We start from the raw sequence: 16682 nt of genomic DNA, 5'->3' as shown, positions 1-16682 counted from the left end.
TGGTGACGTGCCCACACAGAGGTACCGCTTCCCAGCGGTATCTTTCCGCCCCAAGCTCAGAAGGGTGCTGCAGCCCCTTGGGAGAGATGGACCGTGTGGGTCCCAGTGCAGACTCTGCAGGCGAGCGTGGGTTCAGGTGAGCTTTGGGGTCCACTGAGCGGCACATTGCTCAGATTCGCGGCGGTGCTGCCCCCAACCCAGGCTGCCCTCCAAGGAGGGAACTGTCCAGTCTCTTCAGGGCCCGTGACAGTAGCTCAGAAAGGGGACTCGGGAGGCTCTGTGAGGAGAAAACTGCCTTCGGCCCTCAGTTGGGCCAAGGGCATGACTAGTGACAGGAACACCACCTAGAGATGAAGAAGTCCAGTCTGGATGGGCTCCCTGGGCCGGCGTGCCTGGGGCCAGCTCTCTCATCGCCCTCCCCGGAGCCCAGTTGCAGCCAGGTCAGGGGTGCCAGCCGAGAACGAGAGGCTTGCTCCCTTCACTCGCTCCATTCAGGTCCCTTCTGACTATTATTTCCTACACGTGCGCATCTAACGCACTTTCCTCACTCACTTCTTACTTCCTCTGCCAGAAGCACCCCGAGTGTGAGTCCTCCACTCTCCTGGTTGGTGGACTCTCCCCATGCTCTTGCAGGCGCCATACGTGGACGTCATCTGTGTGAACAGTTACTACTCCTGGTACCACGACTATGGGCACATGGAGGTGATTCAGCTGCAGTTGGCAACCCAGTTCGAGAACTGGTATAAGGCCTACCAGAAGCCGATGATTCAGAGCGAGTACGGAGCAGATGCCATTGAAGGGTTTCACGAGGTAAGTGCATCGAAGATGGGAGTTATTTTTTCCCTCTCTCGGACAGGGATGTCAGTCGTCACGGCCCCAGACTAGAGATCTGCCTCTTTCCCTGTCCCTCCCTTGTCCTGGCCACCTCCCACAGCTAACCAGGCCAGCCCTAAGCCGCCTCTCCACACGGCCGGCCCGGACTCAGCCTCTGTTCCATGTGCGTGGTCCTCAGATAGCCTCCCACAAGCTGCCCAAGTGGTCCCTGGAACAAATCCAAGCCTTGTCCTGTCCCTGGCTTTCCCTGACCCCACAGGACGAAGCCGTAATCTGTGCTCGGGGCTGTCCGCGTCCTCTGCCCTCTCCCAGGCCTTCAGTCCCAGATCCTGGTCTGTTCTGTTTGGTGGCTCCTGTGCTGGCCTGGCCTCTTCCTTCTGCCCAGGAAGCCCTTCTTAGCTCCATAACCCCAGCTAATGGAACTTGACTCAATGGTCATGCTTCAGCTCAGGTGTCCACTCTTTGGGGAGGAGGACCCCACCTAGCTGGGCAGAGGAACACCGTGAGCTGTCATGCTCTCTTTGGTTCTCTCCTTGACCAGACCGGGGGCTCCAGGAGGGAGATTAAATTGTGTTTCCCTTGGCTTCCTTACAACTCCACAGTTGTATCTGCAGTGCATCCTGTATAATAGCGTTTTAATCCTCCTCGTTGGGAAGGAGGACCAAAGCCAACAGGGGTTGGTTCTCTTGTAAGATGACTGCAGTGCTGCATCCTCGTGCGTCAAAGACCCAGCACCCCCCACAAATTCCCATGAGATGAAAACGCAGACCTTATGCTCTAAGAACATCTCAAAGATCGTTATATCTTAGCACACGACAGACATGAGCTCTTCTCCGGAGACTGAGTCCGTAGATGTGACCTCTGCTTTTCCCCTCCTCACCTGGCAGGTCTCAGCTTCAGTGAAGCTTTCTGTGGCCCCTGCCTCTGTCTGCAGCCACTGCTAACCTCCTCCTACCCGCCCCCCACACACTACATGCTCCCAATTCACCCTTGTTACACTTCGAGCTTGTGTCTTGCCAGATTGTAAAGCCCATGAGGGCAGGGACTCTATCTTTCTAGTTTCTTTGCCTCTAATGCCTGGCATATAAGCAGATGCTAAATAACGATTTGTTCAATAGTCAATGGGCTAAATAGCAGTTCCTTACCTAGATGAGATACAGGGGAATTGGAGTGAAGTTAAAGCTGAGTCACACCAGTGCTCAAATTATGCATTGGCAGCTACTTCAGCCTTGGGTTTTAAATTTATTATCCAGACACGTATTTTTATTCCTAGTGTAGTTCAGTTGTAAGACTGCAGTGGGAAATAGAGGTGGAAAAAAGTAAAGCAAATATTAAATTCTGTTTAATGGGAATTCCCTGGTTGTCCAGTGGCTAGAACTTGTACTTTCAGTGCCAAAGGTCCAGGTTCAATTCCTGTTTGGGGAACTAAGATTCCACCAGCTGCTTGGTGTGGCCAAAAAAAACCCCCACAAATTCTGTTTATAAATAAAGAAGTTACTAATTAAGGTGGGGTTGTTGCTGTTTTTTAAACCTTTTTTTTTTTTTTAACCCTGGGCTACATCACACACTGGCTTGGCCCTCCACCAGTATCAGCAAGTCCTGCAGGCACTATAGCCCACCACAAGGACAGATATTTTGGTCATCATCAGATGGATCTTTGTCTAAGTTTGCAGTTTTGCTGGTTGTGACTCCTAACCTCTCTCTCTGCCTTGAATTCCAGGATCCACCACTGATGTTCAGTGAAGAGTACCAGAAAGGCCTGCTCCAGCAGTATCATGTGGTTCTGGACCAAAAACGCAAAGAATATGTGGTTGGCGAGCTCATCTGGAATTTTGCTGATTTCATGACTAACCAGTGTAAGTGGCAATTGGGTGCATGGGATGTATCCCTTCTCATTGTTTCTGGTGGGCGTGTTAGTTCAGGACATTTGGTTCTAAGAACCCTGGAAACAAGCAGGGGAAGGCTGATATCATCAAAGCAGGCTACACAGAGGATTTCCTAGGATAAAGTCAGTTGTGTTGAGCAAGCAGCTGATTACTTGTGTGCTGCAAGTAATGCAAATCATTTTCTGAAGTAAATGGGAGAGGCATCCGTCTCAAGGCAGAGGTGGCCAGCTCTCCTCTGTTTCACAATAGTATGAGGAAAAAGTGGATCTTGCATTGGATTTACTGGGATACACTCGTGATTCTAGGGTAAGGTACAAAGCCTGAGAAACCTAAGACATTTCAGTCTGTTTTATATGATTTGCTTATGAAAGGCAGGTTCACCAAATATACGTAAATATCAAACGGTTTTGAATGTAGGAGTGTTTAAAAGCCTTCAGAGTGAACATGGTCTGTACTTTCTCAAGTGAGAACAATGAGAAACTTCCAAATGAATGTTTCCTATATCTTTTTACCCCTCTAGGTTACTAGCTTCTTGATATATTGTAAATTGAGGAGAGCAAGCTGGGGGAGGTAGGGAAGAACTGGTAACAGTGGGAATTACCTTTTATTACTTCTGGGGAAAGACAGGTTTTTGGAAGGTTAAAGTTTAACTAAAAATCAGAATTCAGGGGGGTGGGGTTGGGGGGTGCTTCCTGGTGGTCCAGTGGTTAAGACTGCACTCCCAATGTAGGGAGCGTGGGTTTGAAACCTGGTCGGAGAACTAAGATTCCTCATGCCATGCAGCATGGCAAAAAAACAAAATAAGAAAAAAAAGAAAATCAGAATGGCAAGAGTGAAAGAGGAAAAAGAAAGAGAACGTGAGCCTCCACTCTGCTTGGCAAATGAGATTAGTGGCTCCTGGAAATAAACTTGGATGGAAGCCTAGTTTTGTGAGTAGGGACACTGGCTTTGTGTAGTAAGGAATTAGCTGTGTGACCTTGGACAAGGTACCTACCTTTTCACAAGCCTATGAAGTGGGCATAACGACAACCACCTCGCAGGTTGACATAGGGATTCCACTTGAAGTGCTTGGCACAGTGCCTGGTGTTTGCTTTTCATGGGAGAAATGATTGTTGTCTTGAACTTTTCAGTGGGAGAGAGCTTTCCATTTCACAGAAGGGGTGGCTTCTCTTGGGGGTGGAGAGAAGACTCGCTGGGAGCACAGCTGCTCTTTCTACCTCCCTCTCCGGCAGACCTGCCTCCAGGGGTGGGGACCCAGCTGGAAGTCTGCCTGGGAGAACTTTAACATCTACTTTAACATCTACTTGGGCCCCTGTGAGTGGTCAAGACTCTGGCTCCTCCTAGGAGAGTAGTCCTTTCAGAGAGGGCTCCAGCCTTTCGAAGAGTAACTTTGTCTCAGCCCCACTCCAGTTACCAGGCAGCTGGGTACCCTAAATGTCTTAAACATTATCTTGCAAGGAAAAGATAAACAGTTTTGGATTCTTCCCCTAATGGATGAAAGCTGAAGTGTTTGGGGGAGAACTGGTATTTAAGTCTTTACCCCATTAAGCGGCCACTTCCGAGTCCACAGCAGGCCGAGCAGCTCTAAAGCATGAAGACATTGCTGAGTGCCCAGCTTGGCTCCAGGCTGGTTCTGATTTTCCCCATCAGAAGTCATGTGAAACACCTTTTGTCTTGTTTTTAGCACCAGTTCGGATGATTGGGAACAGAAAAGGGATCTTCACTCGGCAGAGACAACCAAAGAGTGCAGCTTTCCTGTTGCGAGAGAGATACTGGAAACTTGCCAATGAAACCAGGTACCAGCGGTCAGCTGTGACGTCACAGTGTGTGGGAAGCGGCCTGTTTACTGTTTAAAGCGAGAACTACCTCTCTGCAGACACTGGCTCGGTCAACTCCTCCTCCCCAGGGAGGGGGGCTACTGTCATCGCACACAGAGCAAGTGTTTCCTGCACTGTGCATGGCAGACCTGGAAGCTTCTCACCTGGATTTTGTGGTCATTTGCTAGAAGGGAACATTAGAGGTGAAAATAAAGACTTGTAGGGCCTTCCCTGGCAGTCCAGTGGTTAAGACTCGGCACTTCCATTGTAGGGGGCCTGAGTTTGATCCCTGGTTGAGAAACTAAGATCCCACATGTTGCACAGCATGGCCAATAATAATAATAATAAAGAAAAGCTTTTGTCTTATGAGAATAAAGAGTTGGCTTAAAAGTGACCATCCGTAAACTGAATGATCTATACTGCTGAAAAGCATCTGCATTTCTTTTCGGCGTCTCAGCCTGTTTTTGTAGCCTTAACCAAGCACAGAGTCTTGCGAAACCTCTGCTTCAGCACTCATGCCCCACTCAGAGTCGTGGCTTACAAACTGTGCTGCCACCAAACTAGCCCTGCTGTGTGCGCTTTGGGCCAGCCTTGACTTGAGTGGGTGACGGTAGGAAACACCTGCTAGGAACTCCACAGAAGGGCTGAAGTTTCAGCAAATTCCCAGAAAGTAGTATCAGGCTGGAAGAAGAAGGCACGGGGTCTGTGAACCACAGCTAAGCTGACGCAGAAGCAGAAGAAAGGTAAGAATGGAGCAATGTCGGAGCTGGAAGGGAGCTCAGAGGTTTCCAATGCGGCTGGGATGTTCTTCCAACCGCAGCCGTCGTCTTGTCTGGACTGAAAGGGATAGACAGCTGTAGAAGCCCACTGGACCATTGCAGCCGACTCCACTGAAGGTGGAGATGCAGCCTCTGAATGCGCGGGCCGCAGACAGGACAGGCTTCCATACCTGGTGCCGCCACCTGCTCTGCTCCCGAGGACGGCCTTTCCTTAGGAATCTGTCCTCCTGCCCCTCTTCTGCAGGCTCCATTAAGTAAGGTACGTTATTTTTAAGATTTCAGTGTTCATCAACCCTGATTTAAAGCTGAAAGCTTTGGAAAAATACGGTCCAATCAAATTGAAGACCATAAATTAATGTAGTTCTTGATACAGAGTTTGATCCACTTGTAGGGGATTTCATGTCTCAACACATGCCCTTTTTTAACCTTTCTTTCCAAGCTCCATGAAGAAATGCGAGTGTAGTCTGTTCCAGTAATAAGTTAGGAATTTTAGGGGCTGTATATTTCTTTTGTTACCCTAAAATTTCCAAGTTTCTTGAAGTAATCAAGTTTTATGTTCCAGTTTAATGTCAAGGAATAATATATAAAATTCTTTACCTGACAAACATTATAAAAAAAAATGAAACATGACAGACACACTTAAATGTTTTACAAATTAGGGGTAAGATTCTTTTCTCAAGTCCTAAGGTCCCAACAAAGGACACATTTGTTCTATTCAATAAAATATGGCTAACTGCATTTCCAACGAAATTATCTTTCTTGCAGATACTAACTTTTTAGGAGATTATAAGAGTGGAGTATTCAAGGTGAGGTACAGTAAAGCAGTGAAAAAACAGCTGATTAATACAATCTATGTGCTCACAGAACTGTAAGCAGTAACATCTTCATTAATTCTTGACAACCACATACATCATAAGCCCACAGGAATTCCAAGAACTAGAATCTCTAAGAATTCTGCTTCTGTCTTCTATAAGTTTACCTTTAATTTAAGAGAAAAAGAGTCAACTCTATACCTGTAGAAATGAGGCTATGGTATTAATTGCAAGGATCATTTATAGGGACTTCTGATAGTCCAATGGTTAAGACTCTGCCTTCCAGTGCAAGGGACACAGGTTTGATCCCTGGTTGGGGAACTAAGGTCCTGACCTCAGGGTGTGACCAGAACTTAAAATCGTTTCTAAGACTGAATTCATTTCTACTGCTTTTTCGAAATATAACACTGCAGTATAAGAATGAGGGCAGCACAACTTCCACAGGTAACTTCTACATTTATTTTATACCAAAAAAGTTATGTGCAACAAATAAACATTCTTACATATTTACATTTGTTTTTTACCAGTTAGCAAAACTGTGTCCTAAACCTCTGATAAAGAATATTTCTATCTATATTAAAGGGGAAATCTGCCCAGTGAACTCCATTTTAAATGAATGTTTACTCTGGAGCTTAAAGCACTAGTAATAAATATTTTTTGATGGAACATACTATACAGATCATACACCTAATACTTAGGCCATGCTTAATACAGTTTTATAACAAAACATTTTACCTTTTCTGGGCTAATATGTTAAAAAAAAAAGTTTAACCAAGTCGCCTGGACTCCCACCCCCATCCCTTGATTTATTGAAGGGTAGTTCTCACAAATTAGGACTCGTAAGTGCTGCCTAAAATACATAAAGAGCAGTGTTTCACCAGAACTTGCCCATTGGGGAAAAAATACACGAGGACGAAGGCTGAATATTAGGTATTCTTTCCCAAATAGGTTACCAAAAATGAGAGTGGGTTTCTTGCTGGCAGTTGTCCAGTACTGACGTTCAGGGTAAGATCTGTCAGCAGTTACTGGTCTCAAGCTTTGCTGGATACAACTTTGTACTTCTGCTGATAGTCTTAAATGAAGTCTAAGAAAACTAAAGCCAACTCACAGTTTTAATTTCATTGTAGTCTTGGTCCTGTATTCTACATAGGAGCTCCAAAGATCTCTTGTATCAAATGAGAGATCTTTGTCTCTCTGAATGAAAATAATCAATGCTATCAACATCTTTAAAAGTCATGGATTTAAGGAGGGGTGACATACACCCAGGGCACACAGCTAGTTAAATCTGACACTTCACCAGAAGTTGATCCTCAACTGATAGCAACTAGCTGCAATGAAAAAAAAAATGAAATGAAACCCTTCAAACCACTGAGCTTTCCTAAAATTTATCATGTAACCACGACTTCTCTTATTTCTTCAAATGATAGGACTGTCAAGTAAATAAGAGGCTTCATCTGTTACAAATCATTTTGAAAACTGAGTAGCAGAAATTCACATTTTCCCCCACCTGTTCTTCAACACTGGTAGCTAATAATGTTGCAGTGTTTAAATATTCAGTCTGAAGTAATCTTACTAACCCTCAGACTTTTAACAGGGGGTTTTCCCCTTCTTCTAGGGTAGAATTGATGTAGAGGGAAGCCTAAATTCTTCCCAGGGAAAAATAACAAATCACATACACCAGCATTGGGGTTCTTTGCTTAGAGAGATGGGCATCACCATGTAGTTATTTCAGGCAGCACATGTTCATCCCTCAGTGAGAAGGACATGAATTCTGGGGTTGTAGGAATGTGGCAACAATTTTTCTACAACTGAAACAGTGGTGTCCCCAAGGCTTAGAAAAGCAAAGGAAAAACTTGAAGGGTCCGGCTGAACACCCTGATGTTTTCTCACAAAAGAATTGCAGGCGTTCGCAAGAACGCAACGTTGAGACAAGCTTTAACTCTACTCCGCTGACAGAGGAGGGCAAAGAACAATTTTAAATGGGGACACAAGGAACTTGTTTAGCACAACCAGAGTTTATATATATATATATACCATGATGTCATCACGGTGAAGCCGTCTCCAGACTAGTGGAGAAAAGAGAAGCAGTGAACTGCTGATCTGCTGGGTAGAGGGGAAGCTCTGCTGCCAGACGAGCTCATCGTGCAGTTCTCCAGAGAACTCATTTCTCCATAAATACCAGACATCTAATCAACACTTTCTAGAGTTCTTTAGAGAAACAAGAACAATACATACATAATAAAACAGACATTGAAATATTCACATTCATGGGAAAAAACATAAGCCTGGATGAAATCAGAACTAAGATATCTTTTACAAAACTAGTTTAAACTGGTTAAAAGTACATTACAATGCAATTTGATACCTGCCTTGGGCTAGAAGAGTACACTGCATCAATTATGACAGTTGGTTGGAAACTGCTGGACAGCTGATGACTCTACACGTTATGGTTTACAGAGCAGAGCCTGTCCCCTCCCTACAAAAGAAGGCAGAACACTCAGTAGTTACCAGTTTCTTCTTAACGTAATGATGAACAGAAATAGAAGCAAAAACATGGCGACTCCTTCTCAATCTAAGGAATGAAAAGACCACACAGAACCTTTCTATAGAATGCAAGTTTCCTACTTCATGCTGAGAAAGGAAGGAAGGACACTTCTGCCCAAGTTCAACACACAAAATATTTGGTTTGAGATTTAAGACAGAAGGCACTTTGAACATTCTGATAGAAGATGTTAACCAGAGAAACATACTGTCACTGTTTCATTTGGGTTTATTCAAATCTCTTTCAAAGACTCTGCATTGGGGTAGTTATTAGAAAGAGTACTATGTTCCACCTTGAGATACTTCTCCCTTTAGTACTCCTCCCAGTTAAGCCAATTGAGCAGCATGTCAGCCCTAAAGTTTACGAATCTAATATCTGACTCTAAAACAAACTAGATGTCCGGTTAGTTAGTGAAGAAAGAAACAGGAGAAACATATGGAGCTACCCAAGAGTAATCCTACTCTGGAGTGACTGGGGCTTATACTGATGATTTTCCAAGCCAATACTGTTTGGTTGACTGGCACTAATGTGAAGGAAAATTATCTGCATGAAAATTCACCTGTTGTAAGAGACTATGAAATGCCATAGTACTATTTCCAGCTTTTTGCCAGAGAAATCTACCCATTTGCCCACCTTTAGTGTCCTGAAGGCCTTGAAAGTCTGGTCACATGACTCACACTGTAAGTTTCTAATTGATCCAGTTCTATGACTAGGTACAAGCTTGACTTGAATGTCCAAATTTAGTTTCTTCCTTTCAAAGGAAGGAGATGAAAGGGAACCAGTCACCCTATTATTTTTGCTGTCAGTGCTGGACCCACAGCTGCCAGTCCTTTCCACAAGATGCTCTGTGTGGACTTAGTATTTTCACTACGTCTTCAGTCAGCATTGAGCTGATTGTTCCTCATTGCTACACTCCAACTAAGCTGTACAGCAAGTTTCTACAGGGCTGGATCCAATATCTCTACCTTTATTTACAAATATCACATAAATGGATTCTAGTTGAATCTACATGTTTAAATCCATCGGCTAAAAAACATATTACATATTGTAAACATGGCAATATTGAATACAGTATCTATTCTAAAATATTTTCATGTCATGATCACATTTGTTATACCTGAAATTGAATTTATACACATTAGAGAATTACTAGCAATGGTTGCTCACTTTACAACTGAGGGGAAGGGGCTAGGGCTACATTTTACCATTTCAGAAACATCTCCAAAGTAAAGTTAAAGCTTGTCTTTGATTGGCTTGGTATATCCTTTGTATCCATATTTAAAATGAAGATTGACACAGAAAATAGCTAGAGCCCCTTCTAATTTATAGGATTTTAAAAAATCAGTTTAAGATTCTTAGGGAAAGTGTCTGTTGTGAAGAATAATAATAATAATAATTAAAAAAAAAACCCAAACTGCTGCAAAATAAACTTAATGGAAAAAGGGACTTCAGACTGTCAGTTAAAGAGTTCATCAGGCGGTCAGTCCTGCTTGGGCTGCAGTTGCCGTTTCCAGGCTTCGTTCAAGTAAACTAGTCGTTTGTAGTTGATGATAAGAAGAATGAAGTTCAGCACATATGTGATGACGCAGATGATGCAAAACTCCTTCAGCACAAAGTACAGGATGTAGGCCAGGTACAAAGACCCCACTACGGACATGATGGAGGATGTCATGAGGATTAAAGCTGCAACCGCACTCGCTGTCAGGCCTGCAAGAGGAACGGACACTGGCTCAGTCAGACCTTGACACTGGAGAACAAGCTTCACAGTTCAAAGGGAACATTTTGTGATTTGCTTCAGGGTTGGAACACTGATCTTAAGACAAAACACTGAAATTTGAGGACAAGACCTACAGGTCTATTTTCTTAAGTTTTCTAGCTGCAGTGTTGTTGCTTTTTTTGTATTGGAGTATGGCTGATTAACAATGTTGTGATGTTGTGATAGTTTCCGGTGAACAGCGAAGGGACTCAGCCATACATATACACGTATCCATTCTCTCCCAAGGGCTTCCCTGGTGGCTCAGTGGTAAAGAATCCACCTGTCAATGCAGGAGACATGGGTTTGATCCCTGGATTAGGAAGATCCCCTGGAGCGGAAATGGCAACCTACTCCAGTATTCTTGCTTGGGAAATCCCGCAGACAGAGAAGCCTGGTGACCTACAGTCCATGGGGTTGCAAAAGAGTCAGATATGACTTAGTCACTAAACAACAACAATATTCTTCCCCAAACTCCCATCCTGTCCAGGCTGCCACATAACACTGAGCAGAGTTCCCTGTGCTATATAGTAGGTCTTTGTTGGTCATCCACTTAAAATATAGCAATGTGTACATGTCCATCCCATAGCTGCACTGTTTTTGACTGGTAAATATTCTGGATGAAATATTATATATTTCATAAACTAGCCTTAGCTAAGGCATGTAAAGAAAATATGCACTTTTGCAATCACATTATGCAATGAAGCAGATTTGTAAAACTGACAGCCCTACCTCCTGTAATGAATAAAGTAATGAGAGGAGGAGAAAAAAGTAATGTGAGGACCACAACCTTCTCTTCCAAGCAGGACACATTTGGTGAGACCATCCAGACAGACCCTTTTCACTATAGGCAGGCTCCCCACCTGTGGAAAGTAAAATTTGCTTTCCTGTGTTCAGATCAAATTTATCAAAAATCCCATAATGGGAGATGATTACATCAACATGCTGTTGAAGGGGAAAAAAAATCATGATAAACATTTCAGAAAGAGCTCACCCTTTCATAAGGAAAACCACATTTGGCCAGTTGGCCACATGTGGGTCAAACCAGATGGAGACAACCTGAGTTCTCAACACAAAGACTAGCCTGAACTCTTGATGCTATCATCTGACATCTTCACATGTTTGGTTTTGTAATTTCCTGTAGCCAACAGTATTGAGAACATGTGCACTTATTTTTAAGGACAAGAGAGCAGAGCATATTAAACTACCTACCCTCCTACCCAACAACTAATGGATAAGGATCACAGAAACAGATACAAATAAATAAGTGGTAGTGGTTTGAAGAGGTTAATTAAGGAGCTGAGATCACACTGCCAGTACAATGCGAAGTTGCATCTGGGCTGTAGCCTAGCCATGGGAACCGACTTGCCTAGAGACCACTTAAGAGAGTACATGTTTTTTGAAGAAATCATTTTTTTTTTTAAAGCAGAGGAGTATTTATTAATTTATGTATTTGACCATACTGTGCGGCATGTGGGATCTTAGTTCCCTGACCAGGGACTGAACTTGCGTCCCCTGCATTGGGAATACAGAGTGTTAACTACTGGACAGCCAGAGACATCCCTGACGCTTTAACAAGGCTCTTTCCACACTAAGATACTGTTGGATTACTTATGCCACCTGCTTTTGTAAATAAGGATTTATCGTAACCCAGCCACACTCATTCATGTATGTAATGACCGTGACTGCTTTGGCACTAGAGTGGCAGAGCTGAGTAGCTGTGATAGTCAGCAAAGCCTAAATGATTTCCTATCTGGCCCTTTACTAAAAAACAAAGTTGGCTGACCTCATTTATGCGAATATCTCAAACTTCAAAAATGAATGCTGGCACCTTAATTTTTATCTAAGAAAGTTAATTTCAAAATGATATAGGCAAGTTATTTGCACTCTCTGTGCAACTCTTTTCCTTAACTGTAAAAGTGGGACAATAATCATGACTGCCTCTTAAGACTGTTGTGCAGATTTAAAGACCTAATAGAACGGGATTTCCCCGGCGGTCCGGTGGTTAGGACTCAGGACTTTCACTGTGGTGGCCTAGGTTCAATTACTGGTTGGGGAACTAAGCTGCACAGCGCTGCCAAAAAAAAAAAAAAAAACTCTATCTTGAACAACTTAGAAGGGAGTGAACCTGATGTGCTCTGGAAAACCACGTTTGGGGAGTTCAAATGTGCCTCTAGTGGTAAAGACACAAACACTAAAAATGCATGTGAATGCCTAAAATGTGACTAGAAAAAATATATATGATACACATGATTTTAAATGAAATTAACAAATTAAATATTACAAAATTTGGGAGCTGTTCAAGCCCATCTCCCAAAATTAACATAGTCAGAAGCTTTTCTTAGGTTATTTTATTGTGAACTTATACTTTATATTCTTCTTTAGAAATCCAAACAATTAAATGAAATAAAAGGTGAAAGTCTCAACCCTGCACATATATAAACATATACTTATCCTCTATTTATTATACCACAATTTGCCTTTTTTTTTAATTGCTAAACTAGGTTTTGATCTTCCAGGGTTTGTAGACCTACTTTTCCCTTTAATGGCTACATAGTATTTTTTAGCATGCTTGTAACCTATTCAATCCTTACAAGCTACTTCTAATTTTTTGCTATTTTAAACTGAACTGCTATGAATATCCTTGTGTGTGTTTTTTTATTTCTGCAGGATATACAGATACGGAAGGGGGCAAACTTGATAAGGCTATTGAGAAAAATTTAGGTGCACAGCTTGCCTTGGAATAAATCTATTGTTGCTAGAAAGAAGACCTGCCAGATAACAGGATAAAATATTAACAATTGAAATGCAAGGACAAAGATGGATGAATTTAACTCTGAAACTATAAAACCTTCTATATAATCAAAATTCACAAAATCAATATTTCTAAAACAAGAATAAAGAATGAGTAAAATGTTTGTAACAAATATGAAATGTACTGTTATCAGGATCCCAATAACTGGCAATAAAAGGAAATTAAAATACTATAAAATTAAAAATAAAATTAATATGGCTATAAATATGTAACTACTGAATTAGAAATTTTATAGAAAAAAAAATGAGGATGGTTGAAGCTTTGGGAAAACCTGACAACTGAGGGAAAATCAGTTTGTTTCTACCTATTAAAATCCATACCCCACAAAAATCTATGTTTGTTGACTCATTCATCCTACATTTAGATATTTGTTTTGCAGAAATAATTCAAAGAGAAAAGGAAGTATGAGAAGAGGACTTTAAACAAAGTTAATCACTGTAGTATTATTTAGAACATTAAAAAATCTGAAGCCTGATATCCACAACAGCAAAGCACTTAAGAGGATAGACAGTGTAAGAGAGCTCACATAAAATTAAGTAAAAAAAGTAAGGAACAATGGCAACAGTGGCTATACAAAGGTGATGGAATTATGACTGAATATCATTTAGCATTAATGTTTTCTCAATGCATAATATTTTAAAATAGCTACAGAGTATACAAAATAACAAGGAAACAAGGTTTCCAAGGCAAACTGTTTGGAGTAATAATTTCCCTGAATGGGACTCGTTTTTCTGAGCATCCTGGGATGCTCCTATCCCTGATTAAATACCAACAGATACCAAGTTCAGGCTGAGTGTCATCAAAATCTTAGTGAACCAAGTTTTCACAACACAAAAATGTGTTACAAACTAGTGGTTCTACCACCAACATCTGCTTTTTACTTACTGTAAAGACACATCAGGACAAAAAGACAAAGTACTAAATGAAATATAACAAAACAAACTTATTTATGTATTGCTGTATAAATACTTACCAAGTAATAACTGTAGTATATAAAATATAAGTCCAAAGATACTGTTTGGCTGGTTTAATACACCATCTTTTCCAAAAATGGAACCCAAAAGACCAAATCCTCGACCCCATCTGTAAAATAAAGAAAACCAGTAACCCTATATTTGAGTTTTCTTCTTTTTAAAAAAGGAGAACTATCTGAGCATTTCCTGCCCACATACTCATCTGAATCTCTAAATTGCCAGTTTCTATATAGTCTCTTTTCCAAAAGGTTGAACAAAGTGTTGTTTTTCTGATAGCATTAGTATTTGCAGAGGAAGGGCTCTTTGACTTTTAAGCCAGGGTCTCTTTGAAGCAGCACCACTGACATTCTGGGCTAAATAATTCTTTGTGGTGGAGAGCTGTTCAGTGGGGGGCATTACACGGTATTTGGAGGTCCCTGGCCTCTACACCCACCTCTCCACCAGCTGCACCTACCAAAAATGTCTTCAGCCATTGCCAAATGTCCCTGGGGGCAAAATCACCCCCAGTTGAAAGTCACTGATGTAAGCTGTCCTATTTCTTCACTCAAAGTACGTAGAATGAAGTTTTTCCTGACCCAGGACATGCATGAGGAGACATATCCTGGGAACATTATCTTTAAATGTAGACTATCCAAAACTAAAGTTTTTCCTAGAATCTTACCTCACAAGTAAAAAGTTGATGCATTATTTGCCGCATCAGTTTTTATTTTAGTTTAACTGAAAATTTTGCATTTGACTTTCCATTTTCAGAATTTTATTTTCTTATTAAAAATGTATTAAATTCTGATTTAATAAAATTTGATACAAATAGTAGACTAACACTTACTTTGGATAAAAACCTTTAACGACAACTTTAACCCTTGTCAACTCCAAATGGGCACTTGCCATCTACCTCTACAAGGATTAAATCATGTGCTGCTGCAGCTGTTGATTTTCAGTACCCCACAGGACAGGTTTTCAGATAGTCAGATATGTTCAGGAGCTGATTTCATGAGCCCAATTTTTCTACCTCCTCATATCTAGAAGAGCACTAAAATCTTTCGTAGTGACAACTGCTGCTCCTGACTAGAAGATACCTGCAAGAAAATACGTGCTTGACTGCATGTACTGCCCCCAACCAAGGTCATGTTCCCCTGCTGATCTGAAATGCTGTCTGCCGGGCTACAGTCCTCACTTTGCCCCAAGTAAAACTTAACTTGCAACTCTCACGTTGTGCATTTTTTAAAGTCAGCACTCTGAATGGAAGTGCTTTATAAAATACCAAAAAGAAAGTGTTTTCAGTCTGTAGCAAAGTGCTCAATAAAACCTAAACTTCAGTTCTGAAGACAAACTACCTGAAGATAAGGATAAATGAATGATTCTTTATTAGTTGCATGACTTCAGTAGTCCAAGAAATAGTGAATCTCTTCATAATGACGAGGGTGGGAGATAGTATGACCCCAATTTTACAAATAAGTGAACACCATGAAGATTGTTGTTGTACAGTTATTTCATTTAGGGAGAAGTAATGGACAGGTAAATGACCAGGTTATCTTCAGAAATGAGCTATTAACAGGAAAACTGAGAAGGGGGGTTATTTTAGATCAGAACTTTGGAAAAATTTACACTGCATACCAGAGGATTTTGTTAAAATGCAGATTTTATTTCAGCAGGTCTGTGATGCATTTCCAAACAAAACAAAGTGTTCCCACGTGATGCTCATGCTTCTGGTCTGAGGACCACTCTCAGCACCACTGCTTTACATGGAGAAGGGGTGGAAGGAGCTAGTATATAACTAGATGGTCAGGGGAGGCCTTTTTCAGGAATTCCTGAATGAGGAGAAGCAGCCATTCTCAGGAGCAATGGCAAGTATGAGGGCCTGGAGGCAGGCAAGAGCTCAGAGTGTGTGAAAGGCCATCCAGCTGACTCTGAGGAGGGAGAGTGACAAGAAGATAAGGCACCACCCCATCACTTATGTAACTTACAGCCTTGTCTGTGGGCCATGATGAAGACTTTCAATTCTAGTCTAACTGCCATGGGAAGCCACTCGGCGGCTTTTGAACAGGAGAGTAATAGAAACTTTATAATGATCACTCTTGACTATGGTGTCAAGAACAAACTGCAGGAGGGCAGGGACAAACTATGCAATCAAACTCTGGAGCCCTCTGCATCTGAAGTAGGAATTCAAATGTAAATCATCAACCTTGGCACTGGAAATAACTGCGCATACTGCCAAAATTATCATAAGTAAACAATTTTTATTCTAAGCATTGGTCTGTGCTTAGAATTAATACTAACTGTCCTCATATGATCCTGTGGATATGTTCCTCGAAAACAATGCAGTAATTCACAGAATGAATATACTATTTCATCCAAGGAATATATGCATAAGGTTTAAAAATCAAATAACACTGGAATTCTTATAAAACAAAATCAAGGTATTTCCTACTCCAGCCCTCTCTACACTCAGCTCTGATCCCCACAGGCAACC

The 16682-nt window shown here is 41.8% G+C and overlaps 2 protein-coding genes across 2 annotated transcripts in view; one reads left to right on the top strand and one right to left on the bottom strand.

Annotated features, from left to right (window-relative positions):
• The window catches only part of GUSB (glucuronidase, beta), a 12769-nt gene extending 7841 nt beyond the window's left edge, over positions 1-4928 (top strand). The window contains exons 10-12 of the mRNA XM_010837458.1: positions 634-810; positions 2555-2690; positions 4405-4928. Coding sequence (XP_010835760.1) covers positions 634-810; positions 2555-2690; positions 4405-4574 — 483 coding nt within the window. The 3' untranslated portion in view covers positions 4575-4928. The remainder of the gene's footprint in view (positions 1-633; positions 811-2554; positions 2691-4404) is intronic.
• Positions 4929-6564: 1636 nt separating this feature from the next.
• On the bottom strand, positions 6565-15100 carry VKORC1L1 (vitamin K epoxide reductase complex, subunit 1-like 1). Its single transcript, XM_010837457.1, has 3 exons — positions 15039-15100; positions 14212-14321; positions 6565-10377 (listed from the first exon to the last, which is right to left on the bottom strand). Exons 1-3 carry the CDS (start codon positions 15098-15100, stop codon positions 10151-10153), a joined length of 399 nt encoding a protein of 132 aa, XP_010835759.1. The 3' UTR covers positions 6565-10150.
• Positions 15101-16682: the final 1582 nt, after the last annotated feature.

This window comes from Bison bison, unplaced genomic scaffold, assembly GCF_000754665.1.
Source record: "Bison bison bison isolate TAMUID 2011002044 unplaced genomic scaffold, Bison_UMD1.0 scf7180017864072, whole genome shotgun sequence".
NCBI lineage: Eukaryota > Metazoa > Chordata > Mammalia > Artiodactyla > Bovidae > Bison > Bison bison.
Note: the sequence above shows the minus strand (reverse complement) of the source record. Positions and strands in the feature narration are given on the sequence as shown.